This window comes from Mirounga leonina, unplaced genomic scaffold (genome assembly GCF_011800145.1).
Source record: "Mirounga leonina isolate KUSES-001 unplaced genomic scaffold, KU_Mleo_1.0 Mir_168, whole genome shotgun sequence".
NCBI lineage: Eukaryota > Metazoa > Chordata > Mammalia > Carnivora > Phocidae > Mirounga > Mirounga leonina.
The window spans coordinates 21,801,886-21,821,112 of record NW_023270426.1 but is presented as its reverse complement, the minus strand read 5'-3'; the positions used below and the strand labels follow the sequence as shown (position 1 = coordinate 21,821,112).

The 19,227-nt window shown below is 48.7% G+C and overlaps 1 protein-coding gene across 1 annotated transcript in view; it reads left to right on the top strand.

The window, feature by feature from the left end:
- Positions 1-8,507, top strand: part of KLHL3 (kelch like family member 3) — a 279,538-nt gene extending 271,031 nt beyond the window's left edge. The window contains exon 16 of the mRNA XM_035014190.1: positions 3,877-8,507. Coding sequence (XP_034870081.1) covers positions 3,877-3,905 — 29 coding nt within the window. The 3' untranslated portion in view covers positions 3,906-8,507. The remainder of the gene's footprint in view (positions 1-3,876) is intronic.
- Positions 8,508-19,227: the final 10,720 nt, after the last annotated feature.

The following is a 19,227-nucleotide window of genomic DNA, read 5'->3' as shown; positions in this document are numbered from 1 at the left end:
CATGTCCTTTGTGCTACCCCAGCTGAGGGGGAGAAAGCACTCCAGGCAAGAGGTGGAGGCAGGAGTAGGGAGCGATGCTGCTGCTGGGGAGTGTGTGTGATGGGTTCGGTGAGGTTTGGGAGGTCCGACCGAAGTTGGTGCTGCTGACAACAGGGGTCTGTAGGGAGACAACAGACTCGTACACCCATGATGCAGCTCAGCAACCTGTACCTCGTCTTCCAGAAACTGGAATAGTTAGAGCTAACGCTTATTTACTGAGCACATAAGAATGTGCCAGGCACGGCCCTAAGTATTTGCCAACGACGATCTCCTTTAGTGTACATCACGACTCCAGTGGTATTCTGATTCCCTTTTTGCAGTAGAAGATCAATCATTCCGTCTCGTTTGGATCCAGGGCAAAGGAAGGTTGTGCCGGGCAGGCTTGAAGGGGCTTGTATCCCATGTTGTCAACACAGGCCCTCAGTTGCAATGAACTGATTTTATTTTTTTCTCTTGTTTAGGATTTTTCTCAACTAAATATAAAAGATTTTAGAGGCATGCTGGTCTTTGAGTGATTCTTTTCTCAAGATTAATTATTAGAACTAGTACTTTCTTCTCAATACTGTTGTGGGAAGAGCAGGGCATTTTCGAGTACGAGGCAGTGAGGCCAGTGAGGGGTCCTCTCTTGGCTCCTAGTGGACCTTAATGAGAGGGCAAGATTTAGGTGTAAGTGGTTAGAATTTCACATATGTGCTGAATATTTCATGTCTACCTCTTCATTGTCTGTCCACCTAGAAGTAGGTGGGAAAGAGACAAGCAAACTTGCAATTTGTCTTCAACTCCATTGACTGACTGAATCCTTTTTTTTTTTTTTTTAGAATCTAAAGAAATTGCCTGCATGCAGAGACAGATGGATAGTTACTCATTTGGAGTATTATTTGTGATAGCAAAGAACTGAGAACTACTTAATGTCTGACACCAGGGAAATAGTTAAACTGTGGACTATTGGTACAGTGGAAGCGTTTTTAATGCCATGAGAACATGTTTGTGGCAGGCTGTGGGTTTAAAAGGGAGGATGCACAGGGTATGTACCATGCGAGCTCAGTCACATGGTCCTGCATCATGGACGTTTGAGTAGCGACTGCTCAAAGAAGGGGATGTTGGCATCAGATCTCAGTTTGAGTTCCAGCTCTGTCACTTGGCCTGGGACTCTGGGCAAGGGGATCGGTCTGACTGAACTTCTCGTTTTCTCATTTGTAAAATGAGAATAAAATCATAGCAAGTCTCGGGCACCTGGGTGGCTCTGTTGGTTAAGCGACTGCCTTTGGCTCAGGTCACGATCCTGGAGTTCCTGGATCGAGTCCCGCATCGGGCTCCCTGCTCGGCAGGGAGCCTGCTTCTCCCTCTGACCCTCCCCCCTCTCATGTGCTCTCTCTCTCTCATTCTCTCTGGCTCAAATAAATAAATAAAATCTTTAAAAAAAAAAAATCATAGCAAGTCTCTTACTGCTGTTGTGCAGAACTGTTTGGAGGGTGCTTAGTTAGCACAGTGCCTCCTGGCAGGTAGCAGCTCCGTGGTAGATGATCACGATTATTTTTAGAAGCCGGGAAATAGTCCAAGAAGATAATGGTGATTCTCTTTGTATGAAGGGAGTCAAAATGTTTTTTCCTTGTGTTCCTCTGTTTCCCAAATTTCCCAAAATGAGAATATTTTACTCTTTTTTTTTTAGAAAGATTTTATTTATTTATTTATTTATTTATTTTAAAGATTTTATTTATTTGAGAGAGAGAATGAGATAGAGAGAGAGAGCGAGCATGAGACGGGGGAGGGTCAGAGGGAGAAGCAGACTCCCTGTTGAGCAGGGAGCCCGATGCGGGACTCAGTCCCGGGACTCCAGGATCATGACCTGAGCCGAAGGCAGTCGCTTAACCAACTGAGCCACCCAGGCGCCCCTATTTATTTATTTTGAGAGAGACAGAGCGTGCGTGAGCGGGGCGAGGGGCAGAGGCAGGGGGAGAGAGAGAATCTCAAGCAGGCTCCTCGCTGAGCAGGGAGCCCTATGTGGGGCTTGATCCCAGGACCCTGAGATCATGACCCGAGCTGAAATCAAGAATCGGCCGCTTAACTGACTGAGCCACCCAGGCGCCCTAAGAATATTTCACTTTTATAGTCAAAAGAGGAGGTTTATTTTATTTGTTTTATTTTTAAATTTTTTTAGATTTTATTTATTTGAGAGAGAGAGAAAGCATGCATAAGCAGGGGGAGTAGCAAACAGAGGGAGAGGGAGAAGCAGGCTCCCTGCTGAGCAGGGAGCCCAACTCAAGGCCTGATCCCAGGACTCTGAGACCATGACTCGAGCTGAAGGCAGATGCTCACCCGACGGAGCAACCCAGGTGCCCCCAAAAGAGGAGGCATTTTTATATATTGTTTTTATATAAGCAATTTTATATATTGCTTATATGAAAAAGCAATACAGGACCCTGCTTTAAAAAAAAGGGGGCTACCCCACAAAAGAGTCCTGAGGTTCAGGTGAGGTGTTGTCAAGGTCAGGCAGCACATCTGGGTCTGGGGACCGTGGAGCTGCCCACCTCTGAGCTTTTCTCTCTGCACCTTTATCCAGAACTCACATGCAGTGGGTGTCTTAGCAGAATCTCACCCCTGGGGTATCCTGGCATTTCTTTTAGCAGTGTTCTCTCAATCTCATCTGCAGCCAGAAGATTTTATAGTCGTGGGAATAAGTTAAAGTAAGGCTCCAGTCAGGTACACCGTACCAATAGATCTCACCTGTAAATTCGGATTTTGTTCAGAGGAGCAGATAGGTACTTGCTTAAGTAAGGAGGGAGCATACCTGTCTCAGGCAGACGGAAGTCCAGAAGTCCAGGGCTGGCCTAGGGCTCAGGCTGTCGTTGAAAAACCAGGTCTGCCCTCCCTCTCCTGTTTTGTCGGCTTTGCCGATAGCTGCCACCGCCGTGGGCCGTGTGTGAGCCTTCTTCCAGGCCGGGCAGCAGACAGAGCCAAAGCTGCAGCCCGGCCAGACGTGCACTGACAATGGTCTGGGCCAGGCCCGGGGCACGCGGCACGCCAGCTGCAAGGCAGTCTGGGAAGCTGAGTCGATAACATGCTGGTCTCTGCCGTCGCGGACAGCAAGGAGAGGGGAGGTTGGCTGAATCCACCTACAGCGTTTGCCACCTTCCAGAGACACTCTGGGTCATCTGTGGATTCACACAGTTAGCCGTGGAGTATGGTTCACTTTGGCTGAAATCGTAACGCAGACAGACATGTCTGGACTGTTTTTCCCAGTACAGCATTTAGCACGGGAGGGGTCTTTCCATTGGGTGACATCAGACAGTATGGGAGCTGAGCCTCAAGAGGTCAGTGGACTTGCCTGAGGCCGCACTGCAGCTCAGCTGGTGGCAGAGCTAGGACTGACGGGCAGTTTTTCTCACTTGCATGACGTCGGTTCACGGTTCTTTGCGGTTCATTTCAGTGTCTTGTAAAAGTAGGCATGAATCACTGTCACTTCTCTTACAGTGGTGGAGAGGTAGGGCCATGGAGCTGCCCCCAGGCGTCCGGTGCCGGCGCCGTGTCGTGAGGCTGAGTTCTGGGCTTGGGAAAGGAGTCCTTACGATAGGAACCGTGTCCCCGCGATGACGCGAGGGGAGACCACTAGCTGTGGTGCTGAAGGACTGTGCGTGCAGGTTCAAGTGTCCTGCGGGACTTGGGCGTCAGAATGGGAACGAGCCCGCCACGGGCAGCCCGAGTTCTCGGGCCCTGCGGTGCTTGGATACCGACGGGCCCCTTTCCCTTGACTGGGGCTTTAGGGTGGCTTGGACTCATGAACCCTGTGGCACTCTGGATACCTCTGAAGAAGCTGACTTTCTCTCCCTTTCGCCTTAGGTGTCGCTGTGATTCACAAGCCCTTGTGACCCCCACGCCCACGGCCAGGAGGTGGAGGAGGGGCGGGGTGCTGCCTGTGGCTCAGAACATCAGCACCCTGACTGCCACTCGCCGCCAGAGTCTGCAGAGGAGCGAGAAGTGTCCTCCTCCGACGTGGCCAAGTGGCGTCCGGCGTGGGGACTGGCGACCGCCCCCTGCCCCCCTGAGGTGTTCGGGCCTCCCCCCTGAGCAGTGGGTTCCTGAGAGCTCCAGGCAGCACCTGGGGGCTTTTTTGTGTGTTTCTACTGGAATACCTGAGAACCTGGGTGTGTGTGTGTGTGTGTGTGTGTGTAGAACATGGTGTTTCACTAAGTTGGGGGATGTGTGACAATCTACTGGATTTCTTTACTACTGATCCTTCTGTGCTAAAAATCAAATCACAGAAACCTCTCTTCTGGATGTGCCCCATGGGAACCCCGAGATTACTAAAGCTGCTGTCTTCTGGAGGTCTGGTTGGACAGGCCAGGAGTGTCCAGAAATGACTGGTGACTGGTGGGGTCGTTGCTTTGACCATGCCTACAGACTGGCTCTGACCCCTGGCACGGTCTGAAGAAGAGCTGGGCATTCTTAAATCCGCACTGTGTCTTCTGTGTGCTAGAACTGGGAACAGATGGGGCCCCCAGCCCCTCCACTGGGTGCTCTTCCTTGGGCTCTCCTCCAGGAAGCAGATGAGAACTGCCTAGTCCTTGGGCCACTGGTCTTTTAGGTTGTGGATTCCAGGTTTGGGAGATTTTGTGTCTCTTTTGTTGGGAAAACTAGCTCTTTGGAGAAGCCCCAAGTATCACACTGGAAAAAAAAATACATATACGTACATGAAAAACAAAAACAAAACAACAAACCAAAGTGGTAAGGCAGTTGCTGCCTAAAATGGTCTCAGAGAGGATCCTACTTCTGGGTTTTCCTGGGATGGGACACTCCCCATCTATACTTACTATCCAGGCTTAATTCTTCACAGCATCCCATTTTACTCTCAGAAGTATTCTGGTTTGGAGGATAAATAAAAGGTCACCATACCTCCAAACCCAAAGATAGTTTGGCCCCTGCCTTGGGGGTCATATGTGATCTAGATGGACATGGATGACTTCAAAGGAGTATACCAGCTGGGGCTGGCCCTCAGCACCAGATGGCGATGGTCAAGTCTGTCTGAGGGCCTCGTCTTCCTTTTCTTGTGCTTTCCCCCTGTTCCAGGGTCTGTACCCTCTCTCCAACCCTAAGAATACTCCTTTCCTCCTTGTTTTTCCTGAGAGGGAGGAGATGGTGGTAAATGCCCTGGATGTGTGATCTCTCTCAGGGATACTTGCATTTTAAAAGAGAAGCTTGGTGAGAGCTTTGCAAATTCACAGGTAAAAATTAATGACAGAACTTTAAGCATTTGGAGGCGGGGGTGGGTATTTGAGGGCACATGGAATCATTTTCATTAAAAAAAAAAAAAAAGAAAGAAAAAAGAAACGTGAAACCATTCCTCAACTTGCAAGTCACTTATGTTGGAATTTGTGGCATAAGGAGGGAAGGTCTTGTGTCTGAAGAGTATGCTCACATCATGGGGGCTGGGCTTTAATGCTCCCTGATTTGGGGGTCCACTTACAGGAGTCAAGGGGCTTTATGAAACCTGATGTGGGACTTCTGATCTAACTGGGCTCCTTCCAAGCAGATACTGCAGGAGACTGGCATCCCCCCCAGCTCACCCCTGCAGCTAGAAAGCTGGTAGCCTCCCTAGCTAGTTGGCCGCTTTGTGTATTTACTGTATATTTTTTTGTGCACTAAACACTCAACTCTCTTGAAGAAGAAACGTCTTCTGATGTTGAGGATGTTGAGCAAATGTTATCTCAGTGAGACATTTGGAGGGTAGCCCCAAGGCATCCGGAATTCTTAGTGGCTTCGGGAAGAGGCTGATATATCCAGCTTTGTTGGGCCTGGAGGCGAAGTCTCCAACGGATTCAAGGCATGCCTTCGTTTGGGTGCTGTGTTCTCACCTGGCCCTGGAGATGGCTGTGGTCTCAGAGCTCTGCCTTGGCTTGGAGGCTGATGGGATGAGCTTTCTGTTGCAAATGTTCTTCCTCCCGGCCTGAGGAGAGTTTGGGACTTTATTTTGGTTTCTGATGGGGATGAGGCTGGGGGGTGGGGTCCCATGTGTGCTGTTCACACAGCTCCTAATTTCAGACTAAAGGTGAACTTCCCACCCTCTTTCCCAACACCTAGGAGCTGGGCTTTGATGCATATGTGGGGGAGGTTCTTGTTTTTTATCTGCCCAGAGCGGGTCCCTTCCCTGAGGGCTCGCCAGCCATGTTTTCTGCTCTTGGTTGCACCTCATGTCTCCCTTCCCGGGAAGCACCCCCCCCCCCCACCTCCCACCCCCTGTAGTACTGCTGAGGCCAGGTTCATCTCCTCCTCACCCGTCCTTTCTCATGGGGCCTCCAACACTGGTACATCACCACCAAAAAGCTGTTCGGCCTCTAGCTGCCCACAGAGGCCATTTAAAACCTGCTGTCTCTCTATCACTAGGTACGATTCTCTCTCCACAGTGAACACAGCTGACTTGATTTCAAGTCTGTGCTGGTCACATTGGTAGGCAAACCCCCTGCCCCCCCTTCCCATTTGGGTGGCCGTAGCTGCTTGTGAATGCAGCTTTGCAGGTGGTGTATCTGAAAGCTGATCACAGTGATGAAATGGAATTGTGGCCCAAGGTTAGAAGCCGCTTAGATGCCGCTTGGATACTGATTTGGACAACACAGAAGTCAGACTCTGAATTCCAAAGTTCCTTCTCCTAAGTACCTAATGGCATCTCTCCTTCTGAAAAGTTGCAGTATTATGCAAATGAAACTGACCTCATTTTCTGCTATGCAATAAGAATACTCAATTCTGTTTCACGACAGACCAGTTGCAATATCCCCTGACATGCTTTTTGAGCTGTGTTACTTTGATATCTGTTGTGTAATGTTTGGATATTCCTGAGCCAGAGCCTTTCAAAGATTGCCTTTTTATAAAACTGAAGCTATAGCGTTCAGGCTAAACTTTTAATGTAGATATTTTTATAAGATAATTTTTTAGGATATTTGAATTGATTTTTATTATCCATGATAATGAAATGTTCTGTTCCGTAAGTCATTCACTCTCCTAGTTCATGCCTGTAGCTATTTTCCCTTTGCTTGTCACCCTCCAAAAACTGATTTTTCAGTAGTTCCAGATAGATGAGTCTTTTTGACTTTGAGTCCTCTTTCTTATACCATATTCAAAGGAGATTGCTGGAAAACACAATCCCTGGTGTTTCTGGAATTGCTTCGGGACTAACGTTTAGCCTGACTCAGCAATTACCCAACTATATTGCCTGGCCATTTTTTTTTAGAGCCCGCTCTTTGCAGGGGGGAGGCTGGTTGGCCCATCTGCTGGTGGCTCTCACTGCCTGGTGCTGAGCCTGGCACGCTGTGGCGTGGAGAAGCTCCACAGAAAGGCCTGCCCTACAGTGCATACTCCTAGGAGTTTCCTAGGTCCGGCAAACCAGTCCTCATTCTTTTCTGCCCCTTGTTCTTCGGAAGCTTCCACCAGCTAAAGGCCTTTGCTGCTGGATGATGTCCCTTTTGGAAGCATCTTCTCTATGGACTTTAAAACAGGGGTCAGTCCTCATGATCGTTAAGAATGTGTTAAGCATGTGCTTTACAGATGCTCACACTACCCCTAAAACTTGTTTCTTGAGCTGTGTCTACACTCCAGGCTCTATTTTATGTATTTATCTGCCATTAGCCTCATTAAAACAGTTTTTTATTTTTATTATTATTGGGACAGGTGCCATTTGAATTGCCTCCATGCTCCCCATTTGCACCTTGTTGGATCAGGTTGGGAGGTTTAGCAAACTCATATTCCAGTTAGCTGGAGTATTTAAGGCTTTGTTTGCCTGGAGAAGTAAGGAGGTTGGAATTTTTTTTTTTTTAAGTGTTTGCACTATTTAGAGTCCTAAGCCCCTCATGTTTGGCCGTACTCTGTGTGTGCAGTGTGATCGAGGAGGTGAGCCAGCAGCACTTTCGACATTTGGGAATGGAAGAGGCTTCTATAGTGGATAATCACCACCTCTTAGCCCTTGCACAGCCTTTGTCGTGGGGCTGAGTGACTCGTGGGTATGACAGCAGCCAAGGCAGGAATGCATGTGACTGTGGCATTTGGAGAAACAAATTGCCCTAGTACTACGTTCTTGCCTTTGGCTATGAGATTGAAAATTATTTCCCCCCATTTTTCAGTGGCAATAAAGGACCCGGTTGGACTTTTTGTCTAATTTGTATATGATGTATAAAATATGTTGAAAGAAGACTTAAGATGCTGAATGTGTATGTCTGTGTGGGTGCTCTGTCCATGTGGTTGTCCACAGGCAACCTGACTTGATCGCTGATACCCTGTGAACACACTGCATCGGTAAGGTCCTTGATCTCCTATTCTCTGCTTGGATGTTAGAGCCCATCTATCTTGTAAAAGAACACTTGTCGTAGGTTCCATCAGTTACAGCGATAGCCGAAGAAACCGTTCCTCAAGTGGATTATTTCAACAGGAATCAAGTTCTAGTTTCCCATACTTTGTTAATTTTAATAAAAGCTGAACTGTGAAAACCTTTCTCAGGATTTTATTTCCATAGTCCAGGCTCTCCACCATGTCTTATTCCCACGTTATCTTCAGATTAAAAATTTTTTTTTTCTTTAAGATCCGCTGGACAGGGTCTGTGTCCCAGGGTCTCTGTTCCCTGGCCTGAGCACAGTGTCACACCCACCATGACCTTCAGGGAGGCCCAGAGAGGCCAGTCCCTCTAGTAGGTGTTTGGTGGTGTGGGCATCTATCCAGTGATCATCGTCAGGTGGGTGTGCTGGTCTCAGGCACGGAGAAGAGGAAACACATCTGGCTATAAATAAACATCAATTTTTAGAAGTTTTTTTTATACGACCTATTGGTTTCATAGATGCAATGCTTTTATTACATATACAAATATTAGTTATATTTTATTAAATATGTACAACTTTTAAATGCCTCTTTCTAAAATATCAACATATATGAAATAATACTAGGTAACATTTACTGAGTATGTACCATGTGCCAGGCACTTTTCAAGTGCTTTACTTCTTTCAGTGCATTTAATGCTCATCATGGGTTGCTGAGTTAGTATTATCTTTTGCAGACGAAAATATGAAATGCACAGAGGTTAAATAACTTGCATAAGGTAGCAGAGCTGCAAAGGAATGGAGCCAGAATATTGGTTGTACTCTGGAGTTGTGTCCTTAGGCATCTGTTGCTGCATCCTCGAGGAGGTCATGAGGGGAGGAGGGGGTGCTAAAAAGCACCTAGGAGTCCCTGGGAAGTACAAACATGGCTCAAGAAGAATACTGAAGCCCAGCTTTCTGGGCCATTTGGACCAACGATGTCCCCATCGTCTGTCAATGGTAAATAATCCTATTTGTTGCTGTGATGGTAGTAGCAGTGGCCACTTATTTGTACCAGACACCCTGCTAAGTACTTTAGAACTTGATCTTTAATCCCAGTGACAACCTCTGAGGGAGGTGGCATTGCCTTTTGGAGGCTGGATGTTTCCAATGGCTGCTTTGCCTTGTTCCTTTGCCCGCTCCTCCTCTTGAGTAACTGTGGTCGCCAGGAGTCCGATCGGAAGAGTAAAATGATCCGCTCAGCTGAGCTTCACCATACGGCAGCTGAGCCTCCTATTAAGTGGGCCTGGGGACTTGGTTCGGCGGCAATTCTCAAATCCACCTGCTCAGGGATATGGGATCCCCCCCTGGTGAACAAACTGGACCGTCCCAGGATCCTTCAGGATGTCATTGGTCCTGCCCTGTTCCAGGTGACAGGCAGGCAGTTCAGAGGGGTCAGGCTCCTCTCCAGGCTAGAGAGGCCCAAGGGGCAAGTGGGAGCCTCTTAGCCAGATCCTTCCCCACATTTGGAAAAGAGGATTTTGAGCTCCCAGAGGACGCGGCCTGCTTGACTCTGAGGTTATGCCCTGTGCCTAGCACTCGGTTAGCGCTGAGGAAATATTTACAGGAGAAGAAGGCATGTGAGGAGGGGCCAAGTGGTGGTAACCAGCTGGTTCAGTCTGGGGTGTTAGTGGGGGCTGGGGTGGGGGAGGCGAGAGACACATGTGCACCCAGAGACGGGGGGACAAACTCACAGAGACCTGGGGAAAGGGGTGTGAGTTTCATGCCAAACGAGAGAGAGACCAAGAGAAAGAGAATGAGGCACAGGAAGACAAGCAGAGGGAAACAGAAACAATGGGAAAGACGCACACATGCACATGTGCAGATACAGCCAGACACGAGACGCTGCTCCTACGGAAACACAGACACCGAGACCCAGAGGGAGGCGGGGGCGGGGTGGGGGGAGTCATTCCTTAAAGTGGCAGAACACCAGTCAGCCCAGGGGCTCAAGCCAGAAGCCTTCGTCAGGAGATGCGGGTTCACACGTGACCTCTGGTAAGCGGATGGCATGGCCTTGAGCCAGGCTCTAGCTCTCAGCGTCCGCTTTTGTGAGCTTGTGAAGCGTCCTTGAGAAGGCCCTAAAATATGGAAGGCAGACCCTCTTGGCCCCGGGGAGGCTGGGCCTGCAGAGCGGCTTCTTGAATAGGAGACCCAGTCTCGGGCAGCGACAGCGCTGAGAGCCTCCCGACTGCACACAACCCCCCGAGCCCGGGGTGTGGGTGCAGGGAAGGAAGACAGAAGAGAGACGACCTCTCTGTCCCAGGGTCCCGTCTGGGCTGGCGGGACACCTGGGGTTTATTTATTTATTTATTTTATTTATTTGAGAGAGAGGGGGAGAGAGAGAGAGAGAGAGCACAAGCAGGGGGAGTGGCGGGCAGAGGGAGAAGCAGACTCCCTGCTGAGCAGGGAGCCTGATGCGGGGCTCGATCCCAGGACCCTGGGATCATGACCTGAGCTGAAGGCAGACGCTTAACCGACTGAGCCACCCAGGCGCCCCTGGGGTTTAATTTCTGAAGGAGGCCCTGAAGCGCAGCAGGGCAGAAGGGCCTGCTTTTACTCCACAGGCACTTACTCGGCTTCTTTGTTTTCTCCTTCCCTCTGAGTGGGATGGGGGCATGTCTCCTCTGAGTTCACTTTCTGCTCCAGGAGTGCAGAATCTTCCTAGCTTTGACCCCATTGACTCCCGGGAATGGAGAATTAGTAACACATGTGTAACTGTTTATATTACTACGGAACTTCAAGGAATTTTTTGTTTCTCATAAAAGCCCAGTGAGGCCCGTGTTACTTTGAGCAGCATGCCTCTACCTGGGGTATACCAGGGGCGCTTTCTCAGGGCAGGGGCAGGTGCATGTGGAACACTCTGCGGGTGAGTTATTAGCCGTAGGGGTAAGAACCACTTCTCATTATACAGATGGGGAAACAAGCTAGGTAGAGGTTAAGCTGTTTGCTCAGATTCCCAGAACCAGAGCTTGGACTCCATCACCCGAGATCGTTTGGGTCCACAAGGCAGCAGAATGACTGCAGTGGCTTAACCACAGAGCGGGTTAGGGTGCTCACATAGCCATGAGTCCAGAGGTCCGCAATCCGGGATGGGCACAGCAGATCCATCCTGTCATTGGGATCCTAGGTCCTCCTATCTTTTTGATCTTCCATCCCTTACATGTTGCAAGAGAGATGCTCCACAGCTCTTGCCACATCTGCACAAAGGCATGAAAAAGAAGGAAGGGGACGGTACAAGGGGCAGTGCCTGTAACAGGAAAGAAAGCCCTTTCCAGAAACCCCTAGTAGAATACCACTTAGATTTCCAGAAGGGCCCTCAGCTGCAGGGGAGTCAGAGGAGGTAAAGGCTTTTACCTGGGCACATTGCTCCAAACGACCGCAAGAGTTGCACCTGGGAGAAGGAAGGCAGCATGGACATTGGGTAGGCAATGAGCAATGTTGGTACAAAGCTCCTATTAGCCGCCTGTCTCCAAATGCCATGTGGTCCCTCTTCACCAGTTTGTCCATCCTCCCACTTCTGCCCCTGACATTTCCTTGGCTGAGCACTAACCTTATGCAGGGCTCCTCATTATTGAGGGCTAATGGTGCTCCCTCTGCACTGGGCACCTGCTGAGGGGATTGAGTGGGTCCATGGGGCAGTGCTGGGCCTGGAAGTCTCCTCTCGGAGCCTCACTCAGCTGTCTCCCTTGCTATATTGGCATCAGGGGCGGCTGGCTCTCCTGCAGGATGAATGAGAAATCCTAAGCAATGCAGACCTTTAGGAGCCCGTCACTGAGGCCTTAGAGACAGCTCATTTATCAGCTGTGGAAGTTTCCCTGAAGCGCTGATTGAGGAGGCCTGTCAGCTGCAAGATCAATGACCTTTATCTCAAGAGTGACCCATGTAGGCAGCACCATAAATCTTTCTGAGCAACAAACTGGGAGGCAGGGGCGGGTGAGATTTGGTGTTGGTCTCTTAGAGGCAATTTTCCCAATTCCCTTGTCCTCTTGTCCTCCAGGATGTCCTCACTTTTAATGGTGGCCCTCTAGGTGGTGTCCAGGGCTGTGCTGAGCTGCAGGAGGTCGTGAAAGTGATGTGCATGGTCTGGCTGCCAAGCGGCTGTCCTAGGTCTGTTCTTGCTGGGGCCCAAGCCCTGGCCACAGAGCAGGATGAGAGGCTCTGAGCTGCAGAGGCCTGGAGCCTCCCTGCACCTGGCTAGGAGGCTATGGGTGGTGTAGAGAGGGTGGAGGGGGAGCCTGGAGACCTGGTCTCAATTGACAACATAGCGCGCTGGGTAAGAGCTTTGAATCTGAGTTAGCGTGCATTTACACCCCTGTCCACCCATGAGCAGGCCCTCTCCAGACCCTCTGAGGACAGACAGGTCAGCACAGACTCCAACCCTGAGGGAGCCCACACTCTGGGGAGCTAACAGCCCCCTCAAAGGCCTTCCTCTGGATCCAGACCTTACCTCCACCTTTAAACAGCAGCCTGGATCTGAGGTGAGGGGATCAAGGCGGGAAAGCCTGGAGCTACAGAGGGCATCCAAATGTATTTTTTCAGCTCCAGATCCATCATTTTAATGTAACCTGGCCTCCTATTTCAATAATTCACTAAGGAACTCTCTGTCTCGGCGCCTGCAATTTCTGCACAGCCCTGATAAGGAAGCCCATAAAATCATCTTCAGGCACCCAGAGGAGATTTTATGTATGTCCCAGAAAGGGTGGTTTGATTTCTAGCAGCTTCTTTTTTTTTTTTTTTAAAGATTTTATTTATTTATTTGAGACAGAGAGAATGAGAGAGAGAGAGAGCACATGAGAGGGGGGAGGGTCAGAGGGAGAAGCAGGCTCCCTGCCGAGCAGAGAGCCCGATGCGGGACTCGATCCCGGGACTCCAGGATCATGACCTGAGCCGAAGGCAGTCGCTTAACCAACTGAGCCACCCGGGCGCCCTTGATTTCTAGCAGCTTCTAACAGAAACTTCCTGCCTGGATTTGGGAGGCTGCTAGATACCAGGATCCTGTGAAGGCAGGAGGGCCGTCCCCAGGTGGATTCAAGAAGGCCCAGGTGGGCACGGTTGGGAGGAGTATCAGAGCCGGGCTTTGCTGTGGTGCTGACTACGGGACCTGGAGGTGCCGAAGTGGGTTCCAGACCCTGGGCCTGCATCACTGGAGCCCTCCCCCTGTTGGCCTCTTGTGCACCCCTTCTCGAGGCAGTCTTTAGTTAGTCACCACGTTCTCTGGTTGCTTCTGTACTTTGGGTGTATTCCATATATATTAACTCATTCAATACATATTTGCCCAGCTCTTCCTGGATGTCAGGCTCTGAGCCAGCTCTACAGATATGGTGCATAGTAAAGAAGGAATCACCATACACTATGGTAAATAAAGAAGCCTTTGGACTCATACAGAAGGGTCAGGAGAAGTGTTCTGGCGGAAGTGGTGGTAAGCTAAGACCTTACTTTGGATGGATGATGGGTGTTGGCCTGGTGAAGGGATAGGTGGAGGTGTTGGGGTGAGAGGAAGAAGGAATAGCAAGTGCAGAGGCTCAGAGGCTAGAAAGGTGGCCTCTTGGAGAAAGCTCCTGTACTTCAGTGTGGATGGATCCTAGAGCATAAGGAGAGCATAGAGAAGGATAAGGCTGGAGCTTTGGGCGGGAGCCATGTCACAGAAGGGCTTGAAACCATGGAGTCGAGGTAATTTTTTTTTCTTGAGATCATTGGGAAAACATCCCAAGTGCCTCAAGTTGGGTTCCCAAGAAACAGACTCTGGGGCTCTGAGATAAGTATGCTGAATATTACTGGTGAGCCTACTAGCAGGAATGCCTGTGAAGGAGCTCGGGGAAGCAGAATGAAGCAGGGGGAGAAGTTAGACCACCATATGCAGAGGTCTCCGCCAGTCCCCTGGAAGCTCTGGAGCTGGGATGGCCTTTCAGTGTTGTCCCGAGTTGACACAAGGGAGATGAACTTTTGTATCTCTGCAAAAATCAGTTCTTGACCAAATAATAGGTAAATTGGACTTCATCAAAATTAAAAACTTCTACACTTCAAATGATACTGTCAAGAAAGTAAAAAGACAATCCACAGATGGAAGAGAGTGTTTGTAAACCATGAATCTGATAAGGATCTAGGATCCAGAATATATAAAGAATTCTTACAACTCAACAATAAGAAGATAACCCAATTAAAAAATGGGCAAAGGAGTTGAATAGACAGTTCTTCCAAAAGATAAACAAATGGCCAGTAAGCACATGAAAAGATGCTCAACATCATTAGCCAGCAGGGAAAACTAAATCAAAAGCCATAACGAGATACCCTTTCTTTCTCACTAGGATGGATACAATAAAAAAGACAATAACAAGTACTGTCGAAGATGTGGAGAAATTGGAACTTGTTGTACCTCATGGTGGGGGTGGGGATGGTAATGTAAAATGGTGCAGCCTCTTTGGAAACAGTCTTGCCGTTTCTCAAGAAGTTAAACCAGGTTTATCATATGACCTAGCTGACTCCACTCCTTGATAAATACGCAAGAGAAATGAAAACATATGTCTACACAAAAACTTGTACGTAAGTGTTCATAGTAGCATTATTCCTAATAGCCAAAAAGTGGAATTAAATAGTCATCAGCTGATGCATGCTCCAACATGGATAAACTTGAAGGCATTATGCTAAGTGAGAGAAGCCAGAGACTAAGGTCTCCTATTGTATGGTTCCATTTATATGAAATATGCAGAATAGGCAGATCAGCAGAGACCGAAGGTGGATGAGCGGTTGCAAGGGCACGAGGGGAGGGGAAAAGGGAGTGACTGCTCATGTCACTGGATATCTGAGGTATTTGGAGGGGGTGATGACATTCTGATATCAGATAGTGACAGTGGTTTTATAATTTTGTGAATATACCAAACTCCACTGAATTGTACTTTGCAAGGGTGAATTTTTATGGTATGTGAATTAGAACTCCATAAAAAGGGTCACTGTGGATGCATACCCCCAGCCCCCCCCAGGTCACGTGACCTTGAGTGAGACAGCTCCCTCAGGCAGAGCCTTGTCTGTGGAGGGGCTCAGCTGTGAGCAGTTAGCAGGCCACACTCCGAGAGGCCAACGGAACTCGTACCTCCGGGTCTGAGTTACCTCCCACAGCAACCACTACAGAAGGCTTCCGGGGTGGAAAAGGCAGAGTTAGAGTTTTCCTTCAGCACGTAACCTTCATGACAACTCTAAGAGGCAGGCATTATTCTCCCCCTTTTGAGATGAGCGAACTGAAGCTCAAATAGGTGAAGCGACTGGCATGGGGTCTCCATAGCTAGTGGAAATTTGAAGAGGAGTGTGAATTCGTGTCCACCTGGGGCCGAAAGTCAGGTTCTTCATGACGATTCTATGCTCTTTTGTGCTCAGTCATTCACAGATTTGTTGCCCCTGAAAAATTAATTGGCTTGAAAGCAGGGACCGTGTCTGAATGTATCTTCAGCGCCCAGCGCAGAGCACAAAAATGTGCGCTAAACTGAAGGAGTTCCCTTCCCAACTACTGCTGACACCTCGCCCCTGCTAATATCCAGCAAAGGTCGTTTTCTCTAAGTCACAGGAAAAAATTAATGGAGTGAGCAGATTTTCCCCATTTTTAATCCTTTTTTTGGGGGGCATGCAAATTCTTGCTTATACTTAGACAACTTGTTTGTGCTAAAATCTAGTATCAGAAGGCATCTTATTTTATCAAAAAATTTGTAGGCTTATCTTCATCAATATTTCAGTTTCCTGTCAGAGGCTCCCACACCTAAACACATTCCCTTGAAGACATGAGGAGAGTTATGGATTTCAATAAATTGAAGTCAGGGCTGCCAGAAGTGCAATTTGACTGTTTTCCCCTGGGCCTTCCCATGAAGCTGCTTCCTTGTGGCTCATGCAGGATCAGGGACTTTATCCTCAACGTATATGCCGCCGGCTCCCCCATCAGACCTGCTGTTGCCAAGGCCCCACGCTGCTGCCTGTTGGGTACACCCCAGCTAGGGGTAGGGTGGGCGTGCATATGGGTGCATCTGGGTTACCTCAGGTTGATTCTTCTCCCTGTGGGCGAGATTGGGAGGAGGTGCGTGGCTGGGGGTTGCTTAGCTGGGAGACAGCACCTGCAAAGGCACTTTTCAGACTAGGTGACTGTGGGATGATTCTCTAGAACCCAGGGAGGACCACACTCTGCTTGCTTTGGTCTGAAGTTTCATCCTTAGAACGCAAAGAGGACCTTGATGCTGTTAAAGTGATAACATCCCTGCCTGTCAAAGTTGACAGCCTCCACAGGTGTTTCTGTCTGGGCGGGAATGCCAAGGCAAACTTGCAAGGGGAGGAAGCCAAGGGCTCTGGGGACCTGAGTGGGGGCCAAGAGGGCTGGGAGGGAAAAACTGGGGGCAGAACAGCATAGTGGTGAAAAGCGAGGCTCCTGGCACCTGCTGTGTCACTCGACCTCCTGGCTCTACTGTTACATGCTCTTTCCAGGTTGTTACCTCATTTTTGAAGTGGGGTAATAATAGTCCTCAGTGGGTAGGGTTGTTGAAGGGATAAAACGAGGTAGAACATGAATGGCAGACATAAATGGAAATACAGTCACAGGAACAGAGAGAATGCACTGTCGTGTTCTTGCACGGTGCTCTGATTTTCCTCACGAGTCTTCCACCTGCTGGCTGGTGTGGAGGGAAAACCCTTCCATTTTAATCTAATCTGGTAAATTTAGTCTTATTCAAAAATGTGAACCATCCTTATAGGTAGTTGTCAGCGTCTCATGGGTGTCTGGTTCCCTTTTCTCTTACCCCTCCTGGTGTCCATGAACGTGAAAGGTTAGGTCCTTGTGCTGGTGGAGGAGAATTGCTTCTGGTCTAGTCTGGGTCCAGTTGCAAGCGAGGGACATACCGCGGGATATTGAATGGCTTGTGAAATTGTTGGGAGAGGTAAAGACACAGACTCGAGGCTACTGTGACTCTCTCCACGCTGCCCTGCAGAACAAGTGCTGCCTCTCTCCCAGGCGGGAAGCTGCAGAATCAGAAAGAGCCGTCACAGCTCCTGGCCTGGGCCACAGTCCACACCAGGAGCACGGACACCCCACTTCTCTCCCCATGTCCTTAGAGCCTGATCCCTGTTTTGTTTCAGTGCATCTTATTAGCAGAACCTAAATCACATCCAGAAACCCTAGCTGCACATCAGTCTGGGAAATGTAGTTTTTGGCTTCCTAGCCTCTGCCCTGTATAAGAGGGGTTGGGATGCCTTTCGTGCTCTCAGTCGTCATTAACTGCGACATTCCTTCCACTCGGCCCCTTAACATCCATGCATGTCCTTTCCCCCAAATGTCTAAACAACTGTGGCAACAAAGTTGCTCCCACCCCCCTTTTTTTGAAGTAGGCTCCATGCCCAGTGTAGAGCTTGAACTCACAACCCTGAGATCAAGAGTCACGTGCTCTACAGACTGAGCCAGCCACATGCCCCCCACAAGTTGTTCCTTTATAATCTAATGCAACTACCCTCAGCAAAAATTAAAATGTGTTTACCCTTTTTTCCCTCAAGGGGATGACCCAAATGTCATCAGTCACTGCGTCTCTAGGTGTCATTATTCGTCTTCTAGTTGAGTGACGATTCTGCCTTTATATCATATAACCCGAAGCCTCAATATGTACTGAACAGCCGCAACTTATACTAGAGCCTATAAAAGTAGAGAAAAGGAGAGGAAAGGGATGATTGGGGCCTGTGTGCGTATGCACATGTGTGTGTGTATATAGTGTGTGTAATATGCATGTATATACACGTCGGTGTTTGCTGCATAACAAGGAACCTCAACACTCAGTGGCCTCAAACCATTACCATTTATTATCTGTAACCGCTCTGTGGATTGGCTGGGGAGTTCTGATCTGATATGGTTTGGCTAATCTTTGCTGGGGTTACAGGTCAGCTAGTGGCTGGATGATCTAGGGTGGCCCCCACTCAACTAACTGGTGGTTGGTAGATTGTTGGAGGGGGTCTCATTTTCCAGCAAGCTGGCTCAGGTTTGTTCAGGTGGTAGTTCCAGAGTTTTTAGGCTCCGCAGATCAGGCTGCAAGGGGCAAAAAGTCTCCAGTCTTTGCTTATGTCACATCTATTAATGACCCATTGGCCAAAATAAGCCCCATGGCCAACCCTGATTCAAGGGATGGAGAAACAGACTCCACCTTTTGTTCACAGGAGTAGAATCTTATGGCCATTTTTGCTACCTGTCACAGTATATATGTACACCCAGACAGACCATATGGAGGCCATGAAAGACATCTCAGGAAATTTAAAAGGATTGAAATCATACAGAGTCCATTTTCTGGACACAATAGAATTAAACTGGAAATCAGTAGAAATAGGATATTGGGGGAAAGCCCCCCAAATACATGGAAATTAAACCACGGTCCTTATCAGGTTTGGAGGAGGCTGGCAGGAATCTGTCTTTACTTTTCTTCATCCCTTTCTAGTCCTGATTTTTTTACAAGGATGGCAAAGATTTAGGAAATTTGTCAGCTACTGATTCTTTATTTTCTTGGGCACAACCTGTTGCCACGTTTGCTCATTTTTTACCCCCAAATGTTCTAAGGATCACTACTGGAGTCAAGTGACAATTTGTTAAAATGTGTATTAGGATTCTCCAGAGAAACAGAACCAAAAGAATATATAATATATATAATACATATATAATTTCATAGGAAATTTATGGAGGCCAAAGGGTCCCACAGTTTGCCATCGGCAAGCTGGAGAACCAGGAAAAGCGATGGTTTTCAGTTTTAGTATGAAGGTGTGAGCCCTGGGGGCCAATGGCATAAGCCTGTGTCTGAACCTGAAAGTCTGAAAACCAAGAGCACCAAAGTCCAAGGGCGGAGGACGGATGTCTCGG